Source organism: Stomoxys calcitrans, chromosome 1 (genome assembly GCF_963082655.1).
Source record: "Stomoxys calcitrans chromosome 1, idStoCalc2.1, whole genome shotgun sequence".
Classification (NCBI taxonomy): domain Eukaryota; kingdom Metazoa; phylum Arthropoda; class Insecta; order Diptera; family Muscidae; genus Stomoxys; species Stomoxys calcitrans.
The window spans coordinates 6,167,920-6,192,733 of NC_081552.1; the positions used below are offsets into that span (position 1 = coordinate 6,167,920).

At 37.9% G+C, this 24,814-nt stretch overlaps 1 protein-coding gene across 1 annotated transcript in view; it reads right to left on the reverse strand.

Annotated features, from left to right (window-relative positions):
• LOC106090467 (uncharacterized) overlaps nucleotides 1-24,395 on the reverse strand; it is a 40,298-nt gene extending 15,903 nt beyond the window's left edge. The window contains exons 1-2 of the mRNA XM_059361016.1: nucleotides 24,244-24,395; nucleotides 1,428-1,699 (exon numbers count right to left, since the gene is read on the reverse strand). Of these exons, the coding sequence (XP_059216999.1) occupies nucleotides 1,428-1,591 (164 nt within the window). The 5' untranslated portion in view covers nucleotides 1,592-1,699; nucleotides 24,244-24,395. The remainder of the gene's footprint in view (nucleotides 1-1,427; nucleotides 1,700-24,243) is intronic.
• Between the last annotated feature and the right edge of the window lie 419 nt (nucleotides 24,396-24,814).

The window sequence follows — 24,814 nt, forward strand, 5'->3', positions numbered from 1 at the left end:
TATACTAATAAGCACAAGTCATTGTTCAATTGTTTATAACAAAATATTGATCTTTTTTGTAGCTATATCTAAAAGTAACCGATCTGAACCTTATACGACACGCATGTCGAAAAGCCTAGCTTAAGTCACTGTGTCAAATTTTAGTGCAATTAGATTATAAATGCGCTTTCTATGGGACCAAGACTTTGAATCGAGATATCGGTTTAGATGACAGCTATATACATATCTGGACCGATTTGGCCCAAGTTGCAGAAAAATATATTTTAATATGCCTTAAATCGGGAGATCGGTCTATATGGCAGCTATATGCAAATCTGGACCGATCTGAGCCAAAATTGATGAAGAATGTCGATGGGCCCAACACAACTCACTGTCCTAAATTTCGGTTACATCGTGCAATAAATGCATCTTTTATGGACCCAAAACCTTAAATCGAGAGATCGGTTTATATGTCAGCTATATTAAAATCTGAACCGATCTGTGCGATATTGCAGAAGTATGGCGATGGGCTTAACATAACTCACTGTCCCAAATCGGACAATAAATGCGCCTTTTATGGCCCCATAACCTTCAATCGAGAGATCGGTCTAAATGGCAGCTATATCCATATCCGGACCTATTTGGGCCAATTTGCTCAAAAATGTCTCACTGTCCCAAATTTCAGTGAATTCGGAAAATAAATGGCCTTTTAATATGCCTTAAATCGAGAGATCGGTTTATATGACAGCTATATCCAAATCTATACCGATCTAGGTCAAATTGAAGAAAGATGTCGAGATGCCTAACACAACTCACTGTCTTAAATGTTTGCAAAATTGGATAATAAATGTGGATCTCATGGGCCTAAGGCCCTAAATCGGTTGATCGGTCTATATGACAGCTATATCCAAATCTGTACCGATCTGGGCTAAATTGAAGAAGAATGTCGATGGGCCTAACACAACTCATTGTTCCAAATTTCAGCGAACTCGGATGATAAATGTGGCTTTTATGGACCTATGACCCTCGGCGGATCGGTCTATATGGGGGCTATATCAAGATATAGTACGATATAGCCCATCTTCAAACTTAACCTGCTTATGGACAAAGAAAGAGTCTGTGCAAAATTTCAGCTCAATACCTCTATTCTTAAAGACTGTAGCGTGATTTCAACAGACTGACGGACATGGGTAGATGGTCTTAAATTTTTACGCTGATCAAGAATATATATACTTTAAAGGGTCGGAAATGGATATTTCGATGTGTTGCAAACGGAATGACAAATTGAATATACCCTCACCCTTCGGTGGTGGGTATAAAAATCATTGCCATTTGCCCTTATTGCCTGTTTGGATACTTTAATTTCCCACTTTGAACTTGTTCCTGCAAAAGTTGTTTTCCTAACAATTTCAATCAGTTTTTTTTCCATGTTAAATATGTGCACTTACCTGTGATAATTGGAATTTTCAATTGGCGTATGCAGTAGTGGCTGTTGTTGCAACATATTGTTACCCTCATTACGTATGCCATTCACGTAGAGAAAAAATGATATAATTAGTATAGCAATTTGTTGTTGCTTGCATTTTGTTGCTGGCAGCAACAAACGAAACATTTTGACATTTGTCTGATGACAATGCTGACGATGTTGATGATGATGACGGTAGCGTTGACAGTTGGCCTGAAGCTAATGAAGGCTACAGAGAAAGATGTAGTTTTGGCCCTGAAATGAGCGAGAGGTAGAAAAAGAAAGAATAAAAAAGCAAACAATAGAAAATTATATTAAAAATAAGCTTAAATAAGAATTCAGAGACGAAAAGAAATAGCACAGACAATCAAATGTCACAGCTTCACATCACATAGGGTTTGCATGATGATGAGCATTAATGAACCTACCAGCAAAGTGTAGAATGATGGCTGCAAATATGGCTTTTCCTCCTACCCTAGGTCAACAATCACATTTTGCCTTTGCCTTTTTTTCTCTTCCACTAGCATTGTGTTACCTCCTTCACCATAACATAACATCCTTCTACCGCTTTCAACACGTTTATAGTGTCTTTTTCCGTTTTGCCATGATTATCACTTCACCAAGTGTCACACGTTTAATAAGTTCCCAGTGTGCTTGTTTCCTTTTTCTTTGCTGCAGTTTTATTTTTCTCAAGCTCCTCAGTTTCCTTGGGACTACTTGCCATTGCATTTTGACGCGTCAGCATAACAATTCATAAATGTAAGCTACTGCAGCACATAATTTGGTTATTATCCTCAAGTAGTGGCAATAGTCACAGTCATGACATTGTTGTTGCCGAAGTTGTTGCATTCACAGTCATCACGTTAAACATTTCCATTGAGAAATCACCCCCAGCATATAAACAAAGAGCTAAGGGTAACTTGAAAGCAAAGCAAGGTCGAATATAGAGTACTCTATGCAAAATTTTTTTTATAACGTTCATCTAACAATATGTTATATGGATGTTTTTTTCACCGCATTAAGAAGCTTGTGAACTTAATTCTTATGAAAAATGCTGTCGTTGAAACTTAAGCAACACTCAGAGAAAATTGTTTTTAAAACAGAAAACATGTTTGCTGAAACAACATAGACTTTGCTGAAAATGGTACAGAATTTTTTGATAAAACAGCAAAAATGTCAATTGTAGCCTTAAAATGCTTTTATTTTTTTTTATATTTTTATACAAGCTTTTAAACACATTAAAAATAGTTTGGCAATGTTGGAGAGTTTTGTTTTAAGCATTGATGATTACTTTCTGTCGGAAAAGTGGAAAATAAGTCTGTATGCTTTCTTACTGCGCTTGGGAGGGATATGAGACTTGTTGAGCCCTGTTTCGGAACTCATGCTCTACACCGTACTCAATAATAGTTGGGTATGTAGAGCACCTTAATCAATTTGACAAAGGTGTTAATGAAGATACATGGCGTATCAAAAATCGCGATCAACCATGCTAGTCAAAGTATATTTGACAACAGCACACTCTTGCTAAATATTAATACAGTCTTTGCCATGCTATTCTTTGAATAGGAAGCGTTAAATTTAAATGATCATGAACACTAAGGAACTGGGGCAAACTTTTCACATATCAATGATTTGGCTGAAACTTTACACTTGGTGTTCTTTTATGACTTCCAATATCTGTGCTAAGTACGGTCCAAATCGATCTATACCTTGATACAGCTTCCATATAAATCTCCCGATTTGACTTCTTGACCCTCTGGAAGCTGCAATTTTTATCCGATTTGGCTGAAATTTTGCATGTAGTGTTTTGTTATGACTTTCACATCGACTACCCTATACAGTTTATAGATTCTTGATCAGCGTAAAAATCTTAGACGATGTAGCCATGTCCGTCCGTCTGTCTGTTGAAATCACGCTACAGTATTTAAAAACAGAGATATGGAGCTGAAATTTTGCACAGATTCTTTTTTTGTCCATAAACAGGTTAAGTTTAAAGATGGGCTATATCGGACTTGTAATGGTACGTTTCGATTAACCTTGGTTAATGGTGAAATGACATTTTGAGAAACTTGTGGACGGACGGGAGCCATTGATACGACTAGCGATCAGCCGGGTGGGGTGGTTTCTTGTCCACTAAAATCTCACAACCAATTGACGTACATAACATAATTAAATTTATATAGACTCCCTAGAAAGAGGTACGATGGACTAATGACTGATAGAAACTGTCCCCCCCACTATCAATCTAACTTAACAAAATAAAATGTCGACTTGCATCCTAACACAAAGACCTAACCACTCCTGATGTTGCGGAGTGTTTCGCTTCTGCACCCTCCCTACCATGATTTTAGTGTGGCGAAATAAAGGTTTAAACTAAAATCCCTAAACCGAAGTATTAAGGTTTTCCCCACCTACATCCTGTAAGAAAATGTCAGGCGAATTACAGATTCATTCTCAATACTTTTATTCAACAAATAATGAAGCTAATTTCGAGTTCATATTTCTTTCTTAGAAAAATTAACATCCCTTGGAGGGTTAAATATTATAGCTCATAAGATACTTATTTCATAGTTTCTAAACACTAATAATTCAAAAAGAAATGTACACAAAAAAAATATAGCAACAAAGTGCTTAGGCACATTTATGGAAAAAAAAAAAAAACAAGTTCTTTGGGGTTTGTTTCGCAATGGGAATCATTCATTTATCAACAAGATCAACTGGGTACAAAAAGAGGAAAAAAAAAAAACATCTCCCACGACAACAAAATAAGAGTAGTTAAGTGGAAGAGCATAAGCAAACAGATTCCACATCGATTAATGGGTGATTCTCATTGCAGTGGACAAACCAAACTCCAGATAACAAAAAAAAAAAATGATAAAAAAAACATATGCAATGTCAAAGAGTAATGGAATTAAATTTGCAAGGTAATCTTAAGAGACCAAGAAAGAGTTTACTCACCCAAAACACACGGCGGACGCTGAATGATGAGGCCTCTTCATACTGCTAGTGCTCTGTGCTGGAAATTATGAATGGACAAAATTGTTGCTGCTTTTTGACTTTGCATAGTAATATCTTACGCTTAAATTTTATAAGTACCTAATTATGAATGGGAAAAATATGGGTGTTTCCATTAAAGTGTGCAAATTAAAATTTTATATAAATTTTCGGCGATACTTAAATATAATGGCATTTCTGGAACTTTTGCTTGGGTTTAAGACGATATGGTGATAAGGCACCAGGTAAGAATGTGATATTAAATCAATCACTCGGCATATTGTTCTTCCTTTGGATGGTAAATTATGTGCTTATTTTCTGATTTTGCTGTTGGTTAAATGGATGCTGGGGAATGTACTTATAAATTGGACCCCTCATAAGACAAGTTTTCTCAGTGCTTTTGTTAGTTCACCTGAAGCTAGAGACTCAATGTAACACGAGTTAAGCCAATCAGTCAATTGGAAAAGGCAAATCTGTTTCACTTTTCTGGCGAAGGCAACTACTGTAGGGAATTTCTGGAGCCTGGCGTGAGACTTGGCGGCCTTCCGCAGAGGGCACTCGCTGTCGTCGTGGCTTCCCTTGGGGGGGGAAGCCTTGCTGGATTTGTGGCCGATGTAACGACCCGACGTGGCAAGCTCACTGATCTTAAAATTTCCTAAGGGAAAAAGTCCTTTCTTTACTAAACCCGATTGGCACGCAAGAAAAAAAAATATATTACCTGTTGTCTTAGAAAGTAATGATTAATTTCTTGGCACCTCCTAAAGGAGGTTAGAATTAGTACACGTGTGGGCTGATTCTTGTTCCTTATGCAAAACGGAACAAAATTTCCTATTACAAGGAAATTTAATAAAAAATTTGGTTAAAATACCACCGGCGACCACAATCGTTTTTTTTTTTTTTTTTTTTTCTCCTTCTCCCTCAAAAACAAAAAATTTAATGCGCTGCAAACCAAATTAAAACTTCTGTGCAGACTTTTGATAAGATCAGAACTGGTTTATTACAGCGGAACACTTCTTAGCTCTTTCGAAGGTAGATGAGAAAGGAAGCTGTATCCAAGGTGGTTTGCAGATCAAACCTCTTATCGCCCCTCTGTAAAATATTCAGTCACCGCTGTCAAGACGAAAAAGCATGGGAAGTGACAATTGCCATCGCTATACTTGAATTAGTCTGTACGCAATCCGACGACTACTCGAATAAAATAATGATTGTCGGTAATGCCGTTTCAATTCAAAGCCAATTTAAGCGTTAGGCATTAGACATGAGAATTTAAATCATGAAACTGAACTAAAATAAAAAAGGTCACCTTACAAACCACATAATCCGACAAATATCATGCAGGCGGATTATGGGGAATTATGGACGAATGTCCTTCGCGTGAAATGTCCCGATTTCCTTGCCGTTAAGGTCCTCCAATAGATAATATTGATTTCCGACCTTGCTCCTAATCTTGGCCTTTATAAAAAGTGGAGCTAATTTAGCATTGAATCTTTTCTCCTGGTTGCTCTGCGCAAAGTTCCTTCTAAATATAGTTTGTCCTACATCATATGCGATCGGTCTGGCCCTTAAATTATACTGAGATCGATTTGTCTCAAATGCTTTGGCTATGTGTTTCTTCAGACCTTTCCTAATCAGCTGAAGTTCGTCCTCACGATCAATCTGAGCGCTAGGCTCATCTAACATATTCAAGTTCCTAAGGAGAGGGTATGAACTACCATGCGTGATCATCTCCAGACCAAATAAGGCTCTATAGGGTGACGTCTGGATCGCCTGATGTGTCGAGTTCCGGAGGGCGCAACTTATGGAACTTAGATGTTGGTCCCATAAGCTGTGGTCGTCCTTCAAATAGGCTCTGATCCCCGCGATTATGGATCTGTTTACCCTCTCTGAGGCATTCGCCTGTGGAGAGTATAGAGCCGTGTATATATGCGAAACACCAAAACCGGTCAAAAAGGTTTTAAATTCGTTGGCCGTGAATTGTGAGCCATTGTCACTAACAAGGACCTCAGGGACCCCATAAACATGGAAAATATGTTTCTGTAGGATATCCTGTATAGAAGACGAGGTGAATTTCCTCAGCGGGAACAGCCAGTGGAACTTCGTCAGATGATCGAGGATGATTAGCAACCCGATATGACCTTGCTTGCTACGGGGATAGGGACCCAATATGTCAACGTATAACCGTTGAAATGGTCTAGTCGTCACCACTGGTGTAATCATCTCCGGCCTCATAATAAAGTTCGGGGCCTTGGTAGCCTTACAGATATCACAAGAGCGAATGTATTCCCTAACATCGTGGACTAACCCTGGCCAGTAAAAATGTCTTCTAACCAAGTCAAGTGTCTTCGATACACCTCCGTGAGCAGACACAGGAAGGTCATGCGCACGAGCTATAACATCTCTCCTAAGATTCCTAGGCACCCACAGCTTCCAGCAGGCCGTTTCCTGCCCAGTATCCCCGCGATAGTGGTCTGTGCGAATGTAGACAAAATTGTCCACAATTTTAACATCGGGATAATTTGAAGGTAGACCGGAAATCCTCCTCCTTAAAGCCTGATAGTCCTCGTCATTGAAACAAGTGGAATTGAGATCTATCTCGGGTGCAGTTAGTTCTATGGCCGAGACCTCGTGAGACGGATTCCTGGACAGGGCATCTGGAACGATGTGATCTTTGCCCTTGCGGTGGCTTATCGTAAACTGATAAGACTGCAGTTTAAAGACCCATCGTGCCAGGCGTCCTGTCAACTCCGGCTGTCGCATGAGCCATACTAATGAAGAGTGGTCAGTTATGACCTCAAACTCTTGTAACTCCAGATAACACCGGAACTTTTTGATAGCCTCTATAGCTGCCAAACACTCTCGTTCGGTCACGCTATAATTGCGCTGAGCCGAATTGAGCTTTCTTGACATAAAGGCTATCGGTCGTTCGCTCCCAGTGTCATCTATCTGCACCAACACTGCGCCAATGCCAAAATCACTGGCATCGCAGTGTAAATAGAACTTCCTACTAAAATCCGGGTTGGCCAATACGGGTGCGTTGGTCAACAAGGACTTTATCCGCTCGAAAGAAGCCTGAGCTTCCGAAGTCCAACAAAACTTCCGTTTGGTCGACAACACCTCTGATATAGGGAACACAACAGAAGAAAAATTGGCAATAAATCGCCGATACCAGCCTGCTAGCCCTAAAAATCCGCGAACTTGTTTTATATTTCTAGGGACTGGCCAGTCGAAAATCGATTGAACCTTGTCAGGATCCGTCTTGATACCACCGTGACCAATTATGTAGCCGAGATAGTGGACCTCGGTCACGCAAAACTTGGACTTGGTGACATTCAAGGTCAAATTCGCCCTTCGAAATTGCTCTGCAAGCCTCATCAACACCGTCAAATGTGTAGAGAAATCTTCAGATACAACCACCAAATCGTCCAGATATCCGAATACGCAATTGCGTAAATCCGGTGGTATGATTTCATCTACAAGACGACACATAGTTGATGGGGCGTTGCAGAGGCCAAATGGCATGACAACGAATTGGTATAGCGGTCTTCCGGGTATCGTGAAGGCCGTCAATGGTTTGGAGTCCTCCGAAAGCGCAATCGAAAAAATCGGTACAAACAGAAGTTCGTGCCTAATTTCAGGCCGTAAATTTCTAGTCAAGATTTCTACTAGTTCCTGTTCAGGAATGGGAGATTCCAATTTATCCAACAAGGAAGCTACAGACTCATAATATGACTCAAAGGACTCATTGGCCTTCATCTTCCTACTTCGTATTTCTTCTTTAATATCGTAACTGGATCTAAAGTCCTTATACTGATATCTAAGCGCTTGGCAAAATGCCCCCCACTCAATATTGTCCACTTGCTTGTGGTAGCGCCAAAACCACTCGCGAGCTTTCCCACTTAACAAAATATTGAGATTCCTGCAAACGAACGAGAAATCACTATTGAAATTATCCTGGGTCAAGGACCGGACTCTATATAAAAATTCGTCAACACTAATGCCATCTGTGGCACCGTCAAATTTCAAATTCCAATTCCTAATTATGGAAGTAATCTTGTCAAATCGTATAGCACTTCCCTCGTCGAAACTCGAAACTAGTGGAGCAGAGGACTCTGAAGGGGTCTGATCTCGATCTACTCTCAAATGCACCTGGTTCTCTCCTGCATTCCGATTTCTATCTGCTGAATGAGAATTGTCATCCAAAGTATTTTGGTTCGGAACAGACTGACTTACTGAGGGATTAGGCGGAGTCGGTAACAAATTCAAGTTTCTAAGCATCCTTGACATGGTGTCCTCAATTAAATGAGTCATATGTGTATAATCTATTGTAAACAGATCCGAAGAAGAGCTTCCACGAGCAGGTATTCGAGACATATCCGTCCGAGGAAAGTTCTCAAAATTCGGAGCCCTAGGGACTCTTACATTGGAAGGAAGATCACTCATATGTGATGAATCGTCTAGACAATCACGTGAAGGAGTTTGGGGATTACCCTGAGCAAAACTTCGAGTGTTGTGCTGTTTTGCCATGGCACCTCTAGGCTTACCACGACCCTGATTCTTATTCTGATTCTTCGAAACATCTTTCTTAATGTCCGCCAACCTACACGGTTTCCGGCAATTTGGGCACTCTGGAGTCTCAGACAGATGCTGTTCTAGACATGCACGGTGAAACGAATGACTACAAACAGACAAAGTAAAAATCTCCTGCCCCTCAATTAAGGGTTCTTTACAAACAAAACATTGAGGATCTGCAATGGCTGCAGCCTCTGCGGTCAAAGTACGAGATGGTGGTGTTCTGTCTACCATCTTGGATTAACAATATATGCGTTAACTATAACTAATCTCACTGAGAAAACAGCTAAATCCTATATAGGAAATCAAAATTCAATTTTAAATACAATGTTATTAGTTTTCTTACAATATGGATGTTGGGGGGGGAAAACAATCGTTAGGTCTTTGGAGAAAATATATAGTCGATGGTGGATAAAAACATAGCCTATTGAAGCTAAATGAAATCATTTTAATTATTAAACTGAGACAAACGAACCATATCTTTATCCGTAATCCGGAAAACTGGACAACACCTTGCAAAGTAGCAAAAGATATTGTAATACCTACGTGTTCCAGGTGGTTTGAAGCTAAGTCATCAGTATAACAATATGGAGGTCCATATTAAACAGAATTAAATGCAAGCATTAACAAATTAAACCAGTAGTTCATCAATCAATAGAAAGAAATCAGATAGAACTTTGGTCGACTTATTCGAAAAATATCACTCAAATAGACGAAGTCCAAAAGGCTTTCAAATTTTATCTATAAAAACCTGATACTACCATAAAATATCCAAACTTGCACGATGAAATTTAAAGAAAATTAATTTAATATGATGTGGAGAGCAAGGAACACACTTTCCTTTACTTTGCCGAAAGCAAAGCAAAAAAAATATTAGTTCTACAGGCCCCACGTTGGGCGCCAAATTATGTAATGGTACGTTTCGATTAACCTTGGTTAATGGTGAAATGACATTTTGAGAAACTTGTGGACGGACGGGAGCCATTGATACGACTAGCGATCAGCCGGGTGGGGTGGTTTCTTGTCCACTAAAATCTCACAACCAATTGACGTACATAACATAATTAAATTTATATAGACTCCCTAGAAAGAGGTACGATGGACTAATGACTGATAGAAACTGTCCCCCCCACTATCAATCTAACTTAACAAAATAAAATGTCGACTTGCATCCTAACACAAAGACCTAACCACTCCTGATGTTGCGGAGTGTTTCGCTTCTGCACCCTCCCTACCATGATTTTAGTGTGGCGAAATAAAGGTTTAAACTAAAATCCCTAAACCGAAGTATTAAGGTTTTCCCCACCTACATCCTGTAAGAAAATGTCAGGCGAATTACAGATTCATTCTCAATACTTTTATTCAACAAATAATGAAGCTAATTTCGAGTTCATATTTCTTTCTTAGAAAAATTAACATCCCTTGGAGGGTTAAATATTATAGCTCATAAGATACTTATTTCATAGTTTCTAAACACTAATAATTCAAAAAGAAATGTACACAAAAAAAATATAGCAACAAAGTGCTTAGGCACATTTATGGAAAAAAAAAAAAAACAAGTTCTTTGGGGTTTGTTTCGCAATGGGAATCATTCATTTATCAACAAGAACAACTGGGTACAAAAAGAGGAAAAAAAAAAAACATCTCCCACGACAACAAAATAAGAGTAGTTAAGTGGAAGAGCATAAGCAAACAGATTCCACATCGATTAATGGGTGATTCTCATTGCAGTGGACAAACCAAACTCCAGATAACAAAAAAAAAAAAATGATAAAAAAAACATATGCAATGTCAAAGAGTAATGGAATTAAATTTGCAAGGTAATCTTAAGAGACCAAGAAAGAGTTTACTCACCCAAAACACACGGCGGACGCTGAATGATGAGGCCTCTTCATACTGCTAGTGCTCTGTGCTGGAAATTATGAATGGACAAAATTGTTGCTGCTTTTTGACTTTGCATAGTAATATCTTACGCTTAAATTTTATAAGTACCTAATTATGAATGGGAAAAATATGGGTGTTTCCATTAAAGTGTGCAAATTAAAATTTTATATAAATTTTCGGCGATACTTAAATATAATGGCATTTCTGGAACTTTTGCTTGGGTTTAAGACGATATGGTGATAAGGCACCAGGTAAGAATGTGATATTAAATCAATCACTCGGCATATTGTTCTTCCTTTGGATGGTAAATTATGTGCTTATTTTCTGATTTTGCTGTTGGTTAAATGGATGCTGGGGAATGTACTTATAAATTGGACCCCTCATAAGACAAGTTTTCTCAGTGCTTTTGTTAGTTCACCTGAAGCTAGAGACTCAATGTAACACGAGTTAAGCCAATCAGTCAATTGGAAAAGGCAAATCTGTTTCACTTTTCTGGCGAAGGCAACTACTGTAGGGAATTTCTGGAGCCTGGCGTGAGACTTGGCGGCCTTCCGCAGAGGGCACTCGCTGTCGTCGTGGCTTCCCTTGGGGGGGGAAGCCTTGCTGGATTTGTGGCCGATGTAACGACCCGACGTGGCAAGCTCACTGATCTTAAAATTTCCTAAGGGAAAAAGTCCTTTCTTTACTAAACCCGATTGGCACGCAAGAAAAAAAAATATATTACCTGTTGTCTTAGAAAGTAATGATTAATTTCTTGGCACCTCCTAAAGGAGGTTAGAATTAGTACACGTGTGGGCTGATTCTTGTTCCTTATGCAAAACGGAACAAAATTTCCTATTACAAGGAAATTTAATAAAAAATTTGGTTAAAATACCACCGGCGACCACAATCGTTTTTTTTTTTTTTTTTTTTTCTCCTTCTCCCTCAAAAACAAAAAATTTAATGCGCTGCAAACCAAATTAAAACTTCTGTGCAGACTTTTGATAAGATCAGAACTGGTTTATTACAGCGGAACACTTCTTAGCTCTTTCGAAGGTAGATGAGAAAGGAAGCTGTATCCAAGGTGGTTTGCAGATCAAACCTCTTATCGCCCCTCTGTAAAATATTCAGTCACCGCTGTCAAGACGAAAAAGCATGGGAAGTGACAATTGCCATCGCTATACTTGAATTAGTCTGTACGCAATCCGACGACTACTCGAATAAAATAATGATTGTCGGTAATGCCGTTTCAATTCAAAGCCAATTTAAGCGTTAGGCATTAGACATGAGAATTTAAATCATGAAACTGAACTAAAATAAAAAAGGTCACCTTACAGACTATATCTTCATATAGCCCCCATATAGACCGATCCGCCGATCTAGGGTCTAAGGCCCATAAAAGCCACATTTATTATCCGATTTTGCTGAAATTTTGAAATCGACATCCTTCTTCAATAGGTCCAGATTTGGACCTATTGAAGAAGGTTATAATCCGGCTCAGATAGGTCCAGATTTGGATATAGCTGTCATTTAGACCAATCTCTCGATTGAAGGTCTTGCGTCCATAAAAGGCGCATTTATTGTCCGATGTCGCCAAAATTTGGAACTTTTATGTTGGACCCTTCGACATACTTCTGCAAGTTGGCTTAGGTCGGTCAAGATTTCAATATATCTGTCAAATAGGCCGATCTCTCGATTTAAGGTTTTGGGCCAATAAAAGGCGCATTTATTATCCGATTTCGCCGAAATTTGGGACAGTGAGTTGTGTTAGGCTCTTCGACATTTTTCTGCAACTTGGCCCTAAGCGGTCCAGATTTGGATATAGCTGCCATATAGACCGATATTTATAATCGCATTTATAATCCGATTTTACTGAAATTTGACACAGTGACTTATGTTAGGCTTTTCAACATCAGTGTCGTATATGGTTCAGATCGGTTTATTTGTAGATATAGCTACTAAAAAGATCAACCTTTTGTTATATACAATTAAACTATGACTTGTACTTATTAGTATTTGGTCCAAATCGGAACATATTTCGATAAAGCTTCTATTGGGCATAAGGTAAGCATTTTTCATCGGATTTTCGCGAAAGGTGGTCGAACTTAACGCCTTTTTACTTGTTTTTTTTTTTAGTTTTGAACTATTTCTTCATTATCGCCTGTTTCAAGTTCTTAGGCGTCCTGTATAGATTGTAGTTTGCAAAAACCTTTACAGATAGTATGCCCTAGTGATTTTCAACGTGATTCAAATCAGGATCCAAGGCGGGCAGTTATTGTAAAGGTACGTTTTTTGATCTAAAATATGAATTTTTCAACCGTTCAACATGGATGCATCGTTGTTTTATGGGAAAGCCCCACAATTCGTCAGCAAATTCAATTATGTTTTTGTTTAGGATATCTTTATATACAATAATTCTGCATTCATCTTAGTTGGAAAAAAGCGTATTTGTAACTTTCCAAGTTTTCCAAGTGCAATAAATGCAATAAGGGACCCATGGCCATGGTTGCAGCACTCTTGTCGAGGACACCGAGAATCCCCTCCAATATTTATGATGACCTTTTGACATTTTTTCCTTAAATTGATGTTCAATTATTTGTCTCATTTAGATAGAAAACAGCAAAAAATTTTTGCACATATAATTATTTGTCTGGGGAATTGCACATCGCAATATTTTTTCTCGAGGGAAAAAACATCGGAATCGCAGTTCAGACATCATTCATAATTTTTTCCGAAATGACGGAAGAAAAGTTCTTAGTAGTTTAAAAATCGTTGGCTTTGAACTATCGGAATAAAACTTCCCTCAGAAAGTCAAACAGAATTTGGAACAAACTCGATAAGGTTTTGTCGGAAGCGGTCAGAATTTATTCGGAATTCTCTGACATCCGACATTTGGTTCGCTGGGAATAGATATATTCACAATTTTAACAAATAAGAGACAAAGGTAGAAAGACTCTTTTATCCTTAATGTTTTTTCCAAAAACAAACAAAGAATTTTTGGGAATTCATGCACTTTCTATATTTGGGGTAATCCTGTACAATTTGAAGATTTTTTACAAAGTTATTTTTGTGTTCCAAATTGCCATTTTTTGGGCCTTTATTAAATTTTTGTGGTAATATTTCGCAAATAAGTTCATGAAATAGTATACCGATCGACACAGAATGATTTCTTATTCGATTTAGCCGTGTATATCCCGTTCATTCACCGTTCAGCGATGAGGCTCATTTCTGGTTGAATGGCTACGTAAATAAGCAAAATTGCCGAATTTGGAGTGAAGAGCAACCAGAAGCCGTTCAAGAACTGCCCATGCATCCCGAAAAATGCACTGTTTGGTGTGGTTTGTACGCTGGTGGAATCATTGGACCGTATTTTTTCAAAGATGCTGTTGGACGCAACGTTACGGTGAATGAACACATTTCGAACCGAACACTGATTTTGGTAATAAAATTCAATGATTTGCAAGCGTTGCTCGTTAGTAAGTCTATTCATGATGAAATGTCAAAGCATACTGAGCATCTTTCTCTTTGACACCATGTCTGAAATCCCACGTGATCTGTCAAATACTAATGCATGAAAATCCTAACCTCAAAAAAATCACCCTTTAGATTATAGACTGATTTGGACCGTACTTGGGACAGTTGTTGAAAGTCGTAAAGGAACAGTACGTGCAAAATCGGACAAAAATTGGGGCTTGTAAGGACTCAAGAAGTCAAATCGTGAAATCAGTTTATATGAGTGCTATATCAGGTTATAGACCGATTCGGACCGTACTAAACACGGTTTTTGGAAGTCATAACTGAACACCACATGCAAAGTTTCAGCCAAATTGGACAAAACCTGCGGCTTATAAGGGCTCAAGAAGTCAAATCGGGAGATCTGTTTATATGGGAGCTATATCCGGATGTAGACTGATTTTAGCGAGATCGGATTGCGGCTTCCAGTGCCTCAAGAACCTACATTAATAGAAAACATCTGTGCAAAATTGCAAGCGGCTAGCTGTACGTGTTCGACCACTATCGTGATTTCGACAGACGAAAAGACGGACATGGCTAGATCAACTCAAAATGTCGAGACGATCAAGAATTTATATTCTTTATGGGGTTTTAGATAAATATTTCGAAGTGTTACAAACGGAATGACTAGATTAGTATACCCCCATCCTATGGTGGTGGGTATAAAAATATAACAAATAATTTGTAATGCATAAGAATAATTATTGTTAATTTCTGCCCTCGAGTACTCGGAGGCACTCTTACTCAGAGTTTATTTTTGTGCAGATATCTTATGCTGATTTCGATTCTGAAAAAAATGTTGCACTTATACTGGACATTAGTCGCATATGACACCCCAAGCCTCACATAGTGATACATTTTTTATATTTTCAATGGATCATGTTCATATGTCCAAAAGTTGTCATTTCGACCAAATAGTACTGTAAAAGTAGCATCCTCGTCTTCGGATGAAGAACTTTCTATTAATGTATTTAATATGCAGTTAGCAAAATAAAACGCGTTCACTTTAAACATTACATTTTATTGGACAAACAAACACAATCAATCAACAAGACAGTCGAAAAAATGCTACACTTTTTCGCACAATCGAAATCACCATTAGTTTTATAGTAAGACTAGCCGAACCGGGCCCGCTCCGCTGCACCTTCTTTAACTCTCTAATGTCATTTTATGGGAAACTTCGCCTTGAATGTGGATATCGAATTCGTGCCACTATAGCCCATGTCCGCTGAACGTCTCCGTTCGAATTCTGGCGAGAACATCGAAAAATATTAAAAGCGGTGGTTATTCCCTTTTAATGCTGGCGAAATTTCCGGGTACCAAGCCATGCATTGTCACGTAAATTCTCCCCAAAAAGGTGTCGCACTGCGGCACGCCGTTTGGACTTGGCTATAAAAAAGGTCCCTTGCCATTGAGTTTAAACTTGAATTGGAATTGGAACAAAACACCTCATGTAAAATCTCAGCCAAATCGGATGAGAATTGCGCTCAAGAAGTCAAGATCCAAGATCGGTTTATATGCCAGTTATACCAGATTATGAACCGATTTGGACCCTACTTTGCACAGTTGTTGGAAGTGATACCAAAACACTACGAGCAAAATTTTAGTCAAATGGGATAAGAATTGTGCCCTCCAGAGGGTCAAGAAGTCAAGACCCAAGACATATCAAAATGTGGACCGATGGGGCCCATTTACAATCTCAACCGACCTACACTAATAAAAGGTATTTGCCCAAAATTTAAAGCGGCTAGCTTTACTCCTTGGAAAGTTGGCGTGCTTTCGACAGACCGATGGACAGACGGATATGGCTAGATCGACTTAAAATGACATGTCGATCAAGAATATATATACTTAATGGGGTCTCAGAGGTGTATTTCGAGGTGTAACAAACAGAATGTCGAAGTTAGTGTACCCTTATCCTATGCTGGAGGAAAAAAAACTGCAATTTTTTTAATTTAAGATTTAAGATCCAATTAGATATTATTATATATAAATGGATCTACTTATAACTGAGACAAATTCGAAATCCGATTGTATTAAATTGTATCAGATTGTATCCAATTATATATAATCGTTTTTCGGATCCAATTATATCTGATGGCAGATATAATTGGATCTGACAATATACATTTTTTTACTCAGGTTTAGATAATTTAGCACTGAAAATTTATCTCTAGAAAAAATTTTATTAATTGCGAAATAATCGTAGAAGTAATACCAATGAAATTTTGCCTTTAGAGAAAATTTAATTTTGTTCTGTGTTCAAAAAAAAAAAAAATTAAAAAAAGTTTTTATAGTTTTGTCTTTAAAAAATTTAAATTCTTTGTAACTTGAGCGAAAATTTCATCAAAAAATTTAATTTGGTCTTCAGAAAAAATTTAAAAAATCTCAAAAAATTGCTTTAGAGAAAATTTCTTTTGAAGTTTTGTCTTAAGATAAATAATTAAAATGGTCCCGGACCTCAGACAAATTGTATCTCTAGAGATTACTTTATTGAAATTTTCTCTTTACAAAATATTGAAATAGATATTTTTGGGCGGACCCTCCCCATTACCCTAATTTTCAGAAACGCCAGATCTCGGAGATGGGTGGTGCGATTTAAGCGAAATTTTGTGTGTACTCATATAGTACCCTAAAAATAAAAATTTTGGTATCCAAATTTCGGATGGGGTACAAAGGGGGGCTGCCCCACCCACAAACCTACCAAACATATATTTAGACCAATCACGACAATAAGGGACTCAAATGAAAGGTATTTAGGATAAGAAAACGTATTTGATATCCAATTGTCGGACCCCCAAAACACCCATAAATCGGACATATATACCGACCATGGCAATATGGGACTCAAATGAAAGGTATTTGCCAGGAGAAAGCGAATCTGATATCCAAATGTGGGACCACGTTTCTGGGGATCCATCCCTTTCCCAAAACATCCCCCAAACAGGCTTTATTTACTGACAATACGAAAATGGGCTTAAATGAAAGATATTTGAGTGTTGAATACGAATCTGATATCCAAATATGGGACCAAGTGTTTGGGGGGCCGCCTCTCACCAAAAACTTCCCCCAAAGGGAACAAATTTACGACCATAGCAATATGGGGCTCAAATTAAAGGTCTTTGGAAGTCAAGCACGAATCACCCCCACAACACCACCCAAATAGTAAGTATATTCTGACTATTGCAATATGAGGCTCAAACAAGAAGGCTTTTAAAATGGAACATGAATCCGATATATATTTTCACGGCCAACTCACTGAGTAGCCGCCCATCCCCCAAAACACCCCCAAGCCGGTCATGTTTGCCGACTATGGAAATATCGGGCTCAAATTAAAGGTATTTGGCAGTAGACCACGTATCTGATATGAACATTAGGGGCCAACTGTCTAGCGGACGTCCCACCACCATAACAACCCCCAAACAGGACATATTTGCTCACCAAGACAATTTGGGTCTTAAAGAAAGTGGAACTAAATATTCATAGTTTTTAGGGCCAATACCCCAACCCGGACATATTTGCCGACTTATGCAATAAGGAGTTTAAATAAGATTAGAAAACGAATTTGATATCCAATTTTGAGGGCTATGGCAATATGGGGTTCAAATAAATGATATATAGATATATGAGAATAGAGCACGTTGCTCAATCCCCAAAACACCCCTAAATCGGGCATATTTACGACCATGTCAATGTGGAGCTTTAATGGAAGGAATTGGGGGGTAGAGCTAGAATTGCTACCCATTTTCGGGACCAAACAGCAATTTTTTACTGACCATCGCAATATGGGGCTCAAATAAAGGTATTTGGGAGTAGAATACGAATTTGATATCTAAATGTAGGACCATGTATTTAGGGCATCACCCCTTTCCCTAAACTCCCCCAAAGGAAACAAATTTCGACCATGCCAATATGCGGCTCAAATGAAAGGTATTTGAGATTAGAAAACAAATTTGATAACCTATTTTGGGGCCATGTGTTTCGGGGACGTCTCATCCTGTAAACTCCTCTTAAGCCAACGGCAATATGGGGTTTAAATAAATGGTATTTGAGAGAAGAGCACGATGTTGATATTTTTTCAGGGCCAAGTATCTGGGGGACCACTCTCCCCCGAAAACACCACTCAATCAGACATCATGAGAATATCGGGCTGAAATGAAGTATTTTAAGAATGGAGTACACCTTACATTGAAACTTAAATTCGTAGACCAATAAAGATCATATGGGATTTAGATAAAGGCATTTATATTGTTAAACTGTTAGTCAAATTTGCATGGTTTTTCACTAAATGATCTTTAATTGTCGAAAATAAATATTTCAAGGAAATTTTGTTCCATATAAAGTAAAAGAAGGCGCAGCGGAGCGGGCCCGGGTCAGCTAGTAATGATATATAAATCCAGCTGCCATTAGCTGAAGTAAATAAATCTTCTTATATATAAAAATCAACTTGCGTTTGTTTGTCGGTTTGTTTGTTTGTATGTTTGTTTCGTTCCTTATAGATGCAAAAACGGCTAAACCATGAAATTTTCACCTACGGTGCATAATGACCCCGTGGTGAAAATAGGGTTTTATGGCTAAATGTTTCTGGGAGGCCTCACCTCATAAACTCCACCTAAACCAAACATATATACCGACTATAGCAATATGTAGCTCAAATGTGTTTTTTTTCGAGAAGGATATAAATCTGATATCCACTTTTGGGGCAAAGAGTTTGGCTACTCCAATCCAACACCAAAACCAAGAGAATGAAGTAGATCTAACATCCAAACTTTGATGGGCGGACTCTCCCCTTACCCTTTTTTCTAAAATGTCATGTCTCGGAGATAATTGAATTGATCAACTTCTCCAAATTTGTTTCTTATATGAGTCGCAATGCGATTTGTACCAATCCTTCGCCTATTCGTTGATTACTACACATTTCTTATAGAGCTAGGCAAATAAATTGCATGATTTTCACAATTGCTTAGCATTTCGAACAATCCTGTGAGAATAGCTTTTTTATTCTTCCTCCACATTTTTCTCTATTTTTTCTTTTTGCAAATAAACAAGAATAATATCGCAGTTTACCTCTAGCTCTCTCGCCAAATACTTTCCCAGTTTTATTCAGACACTCGTCCTTGTGTACGCCTTTAGACTTTGCATTTTTGCTACGTATTAAGGAAAATTTATAATAACAAATGATTATGCAAAGTCACATTCGGAAAATTCATATAAATTACCGTCTAACTGGGAAATGCGATGAAACAAAGAAAAGGTAGTTGTCATAACACCAGGAGAATAAACCCATCAACTTGGAAGCACACTGGCATATGGATCCTTTCATATTGGCTAAGTATAATCAAAATGTGCAGGCAGTAGTGGTTTGAATTCTAATAAGCTTACTAATAATATGGATAGAGGTTAACTACATTGGAGTATGTGTTCTTAGTTGGACAATTTTACTCTATTTGAAATTTAAACTTTTTTATAGCAATAAACATTATGTTAGCATTTTGGGAAATTCTGGTTTACTTCTTTTGTTTTGGCAAAGACTTCTCGGTTTATTCCTTTAATTAAAACTCACACGTTTTGCTGCAGAAATTACCAAATTAGAACACTTTTTCTTTTGTTTTTCAATTTTTGTCAAATGTAAATATTCTTGGTTGTTTTGTACGTTTTAGTTGGTATTGCTAGGACGCCCCCTTTTTTCTCCACGCCACATAATGCGCATTGCAGCAACAGCTAATATTGTTGCAACTTCAGGTTATTTCAAGCATAAAATTCAAATGCATTTCCAACAATTGCTCAACTCTTTGTTAGGACAAGCTAACATTTGGGGCAAGAAGGAAAGTCGGGTTACAGTGTGTTGAGGTTAGTGCCAGAAGCAACACCAGGTGTTGGAGTCACAAAATTTCTGTTATGTCCTTACGTGTTGGCATAAGTCTGGGCTTCAGAGCTCTCTCGACCTTTTAACAACACATGTAGCATATCCTTTCATGGTTTACGTGGTTGGGGTCTGTATTTTCTGTTGCTTCTCGTTGTTTGCCTTAGATGTTTCCTGCATCTTGCTTGCTGGTTAGTATCACAAGTTTTTGGGTGGATTTGTGTTAATGTTTCTACATTTGCCCTGTTTTGGAGTTTATTTGGATATTTACTGTGATATCTTACTACAAACAACTGAAAATAAGAATTCTGTGGGGATGGTATGCCACGAAGCAAAAGTTGCTATAACACAGACAAAGGAGGATATACTAATTACGCCCTCCACGATAGAATGGCGGTATACTTACATCGTCATCCCGTTTGTAACTCATAGAAAAAATGATCTCAGGCCCAACAAAGTATATATATTCTTGATCGCCTTGACGTTCTTAGTCTATTTAACCATATCCGTCCGTCTGTCTGTCAAAAGCACGCTAATTTTTGAAGGGGTAAAGACAAATATGTGCCAAATATGGTCTAAATCGGTTCATAAACTTATAAAGCTCCCATATAAACTGATCACCCGATTTTACTTCATGAAGACCTTTAGGACGAAATTCTTTTCCAACTTGACTGAAATTAAGCACAATGACTTCTGCTATGGTCTCCAACAGCTAAACCCAGTACTTCCCGAATCAGTCCATAATAGCAATTCTTATCCCTTGACTTTATAATATGGCCGATCCAACTTCACCAAATCGAGAGTTTCAGTCTGACGCACGCCTTCTCTGATTTAAAACACCAATTTTCGAAATGTTTTACTCCAATTGATCCATCGAGACTTTGCCAAAACCTTTCCTAGTTACGGCCGATTACAACCCATCGAAATGTTCATTTCCGAAAAAGTTAAAGTTAGGCAAGGCCAGGATCAAAAAAGGGATGCGCATAAGGGTCATAAAGCGTCGCCTGCCGTAATCCTTTACATTGTATGCTACCTAGTCAGTACAAGTCTGGCATTGTATATTTTCCCCTGCATTGGATATTGCCAAAGTAATTGTTGTTCATTTCGTACTGATCCCTTCATTCTAGTACACTGGATCTAGCGACTGCCCTTTTTATTATATAGCTTCGCTTGTCACTTTAACATGTGTTCTATAATTGGAGCGAACACTCCATTTTGCTTCTTCTCGTATGTGATTTTGCGTTCGTGAGACTGCCTCCCTGCTCCTCAGTGTTTAGTGATAGTTTTTATTCCTTGCCAATGTTTTTCATCTAAACTTGCTCATGGCTTAGATGTTTTCTTTTCGTAAGATTTATTCCCACAAGGTATTTGATGCCTATACTGGAATAATCTGGGGGTTCAATCAGTAATTATTATGAGTTTGGTTCCAGCCTATCTATGTTGAAGTCCCATTGGGGATGCACATAATTTACAGTTACAACCGCTATGAGTTAAAGTAAGGCTGCAACACCCATTTATGATCCAACATTCATGCAATTTGGTTTTACGAACTCATTGTAATGTTAGATCGTATTGCCAGTTTGGGCTGTACTGTTCTGAAGATTGTTACCGCTATAGCAGGCAATTACCGTTACAGGTTCCTCGAAAAATTTTCACGTGCTTGTTCATTTTCAAAAAACTTTAAGTCAACCTAGATGTGGCAGGTTGGTCAATAGAGACGGCACTATTCAAAATGTGACGAGATGTCTCCCAGTGAAAAGAGACATTTAACAACCAGGATATAACACTCTCAAAGATGTTGAACACCAAAATAATTGCGACAAACTAAGGAGATCCCACTGCCAAAAGGTTGGCGACAAAACCTCGGGGCGGCATACTTACTTTACTTCAATCAGCCATTACAGAAAATGTATTCATCTAGCCGAACGTAGAATAGATGCCCAAGCGCTTCGATCTTATGCGCTTCTTCTCCAATTTCAGACAACCAGAAATCTCCACTTGATCACTCCATCGGAGTTTTTTGTTCCGCTTTTGCGTTTTCTTTTATGGTCGCCTTCAAGAGACTTCTTTGCTGGAGCTTCTTCGTCCATGCAGACAATATGACCTAGCCTAGCATTTGGTAATTCTCTGTCACTTCAACGAAAATTTATGGTTCGCAACAAAGAAGGCATATAGGAAAAGTAAGATCGTTCGTTGATAAGATTACCGAATTCGGCGACAATGAACCCAAAAAAAAACTGAAACTCAACCTAGAAGACATACCTTTTTGACAAATCCTACCGACGAGTTTGGATCGTTCCAAACGAAATCGCGATCTAGGATTGACTGGTTTCCTAGATCGCGATTTCGTTACCAGGCAAAAGCGCATTTTTTCGCCTAACTTTGAAAAACAAGGGTTTTTTTGTGTTTTATTTGTAATAGAAATATATTACAAGACATGGAATGGAAACAAAATTTAGTTGAAGGGCATAATTTTATTCTACATACCAAACTTCTGCCGGTTTATATGGCACAGTTGTTGGAAGTCGTAATAGAATACCGCATGCGAAAGTTCAGCCACATCGGACAAATATTGCGGCTTAAGGACTCAAGAAATCAAATCGGCAGAATGGTTTATATGGGATCTATACCAGGTAATAGACCGATTAAAACGGTCTATAACCTTTACTTACTAAGTACTGTTTGGAAGCCAACATATGACAACAACAATAACAAAAAAAAAAGAAAAAAAACATCATCCACCTTATGTGCTTTGCTGCTAAACTGCTTCGGCATGGTGATGTTTTATTTTCTTAGTTCGGCTCGAGCGCTTTTTGTTCTCGTTCGTTTTCTGCTGCTTGCTCTCGGGTTTTTTCTCTGTCACTCTCTATAATATTCCCTAAGAACAACCTACCACTATAGGATGGGGGTATACTAATCTAGTCATTCCGTTTGTAACCTTCACTTTCTTTTTCTTTCAATTAAACTCTTCGATATATTTTAGATACCCTCAAAAGGATACACCTTCCCCTCTTTAATATTAATTCTGCGAGATATACCTTCCGCTCTTTAATATTAATTCTTCGAGATATTTTTGGAATATCCTTAAAAAATCCCACATGTTTTTCATTATAACTATAGTTTCGAAATAGTGTTAACATTGGCCAACCATCAGACAGTGATGAGAGCGTGGTATTGCAAACGGAAATGCTATTTGTGCATGTCATAACATGCTTACTGGAAAATGTCAACATAATATAAATATACGTGTTTTGCATTGCCAAAATCATTTTCCTTGTAAGACCTTTTTTTAAGGGGGAAACAATCGCAAACAGTTTGAGATCTACTGGTACAGAGTAGTCTTTTGATATCCTTTTAGAATCCCTAAATAAAATGCTGGGCCAATTTAAAAGGGGAATGACACAGAGTTTGATAATTTCTACACTTTGTGGATTTCACCAAAACAAAAAGTAAATTCAAATAAAAGGAGTTCAGATACTGCAGCTCCGCATCATCACAAAAAACGAAAACAGAGACATAATGGAAACGTGACCATTAGAGTAGCAATCAGACCATAGCATTTAACCACAATTTGTTGATTAAAAAAAATTGTCATGACCAGTATGAACATATTTTTGTTTTGCATGGTTATTAAAAACTTTTTTTTGTTACGGATTGAATATAATTTTTTCTTTTTTTTAATTAATTTATATACTTTTGTAGGAATTGAACACATTTTCCACAATTTTTGTTTAGACACTTTTGTGTGTGGTTGGTCTTCCACTTTCTTTTAACATTTTTTCACTTGCTTGGCTTTCCTATGTAGCAGTTTTAAACTTGGTACTATTTCTGTTGTTGCCTGCCTTTTTACGATTTTTTTTGTTAATTGCTTAATAACAATACTTTTTTGTGAGTGAATTATTTATGCTTTTATTTTGATAAGGCTTTTGTAATCACTTTTTAAATAGGAGAAGCAATTTATTTGCTCTTTTCTCTAATGAAAAAATTCAACACTTACACTTCTTTCCTTATTTCACTTTTGCTTTTATTTAACTTGGCTCACTTTAGAAAAAAAAAAAAAACAAATAATAATATGGGTTTAACCACCGCCGTACTGTTAAATAATCAATTCGTGCGCTTGCGCGTAGTCGTGGCCGCTTGCTTTCGAGTTTGTCGTACGTTTGCTGGTGGCCCAGACTAGTGCAGACGTTTGTTGGCTGTTCAAGTTCCGGTCGAAGTGCTTCGACGGCTTTGCCAATGACGATGATGATGATGATGATTAAGTTGCCTGTGAGTGAAGTGCATATTTTATATTAAACTGTGTGTCTGTTTTTGAGAAAAAGAGAAATGTTTACAGGTTTGTAACTCAAATGAAGTTAATATTTCTAGTGAGTTTTTTTTTAAATGGCTGTATTAAGTAAGGCAGTTAACGGGGTCGAATGAGCACTGGTAACTTAAAAACATGTTTCATACCATTTTGTTTCACAAAATGTGACAAGTCATGTTTTCAGAGGTTTTAGGCAACGTTGTTAATGTCGCTTAGTCATATTGACGTCACTAGATTTGCATCTGGGGATTTTCCTTGCGAA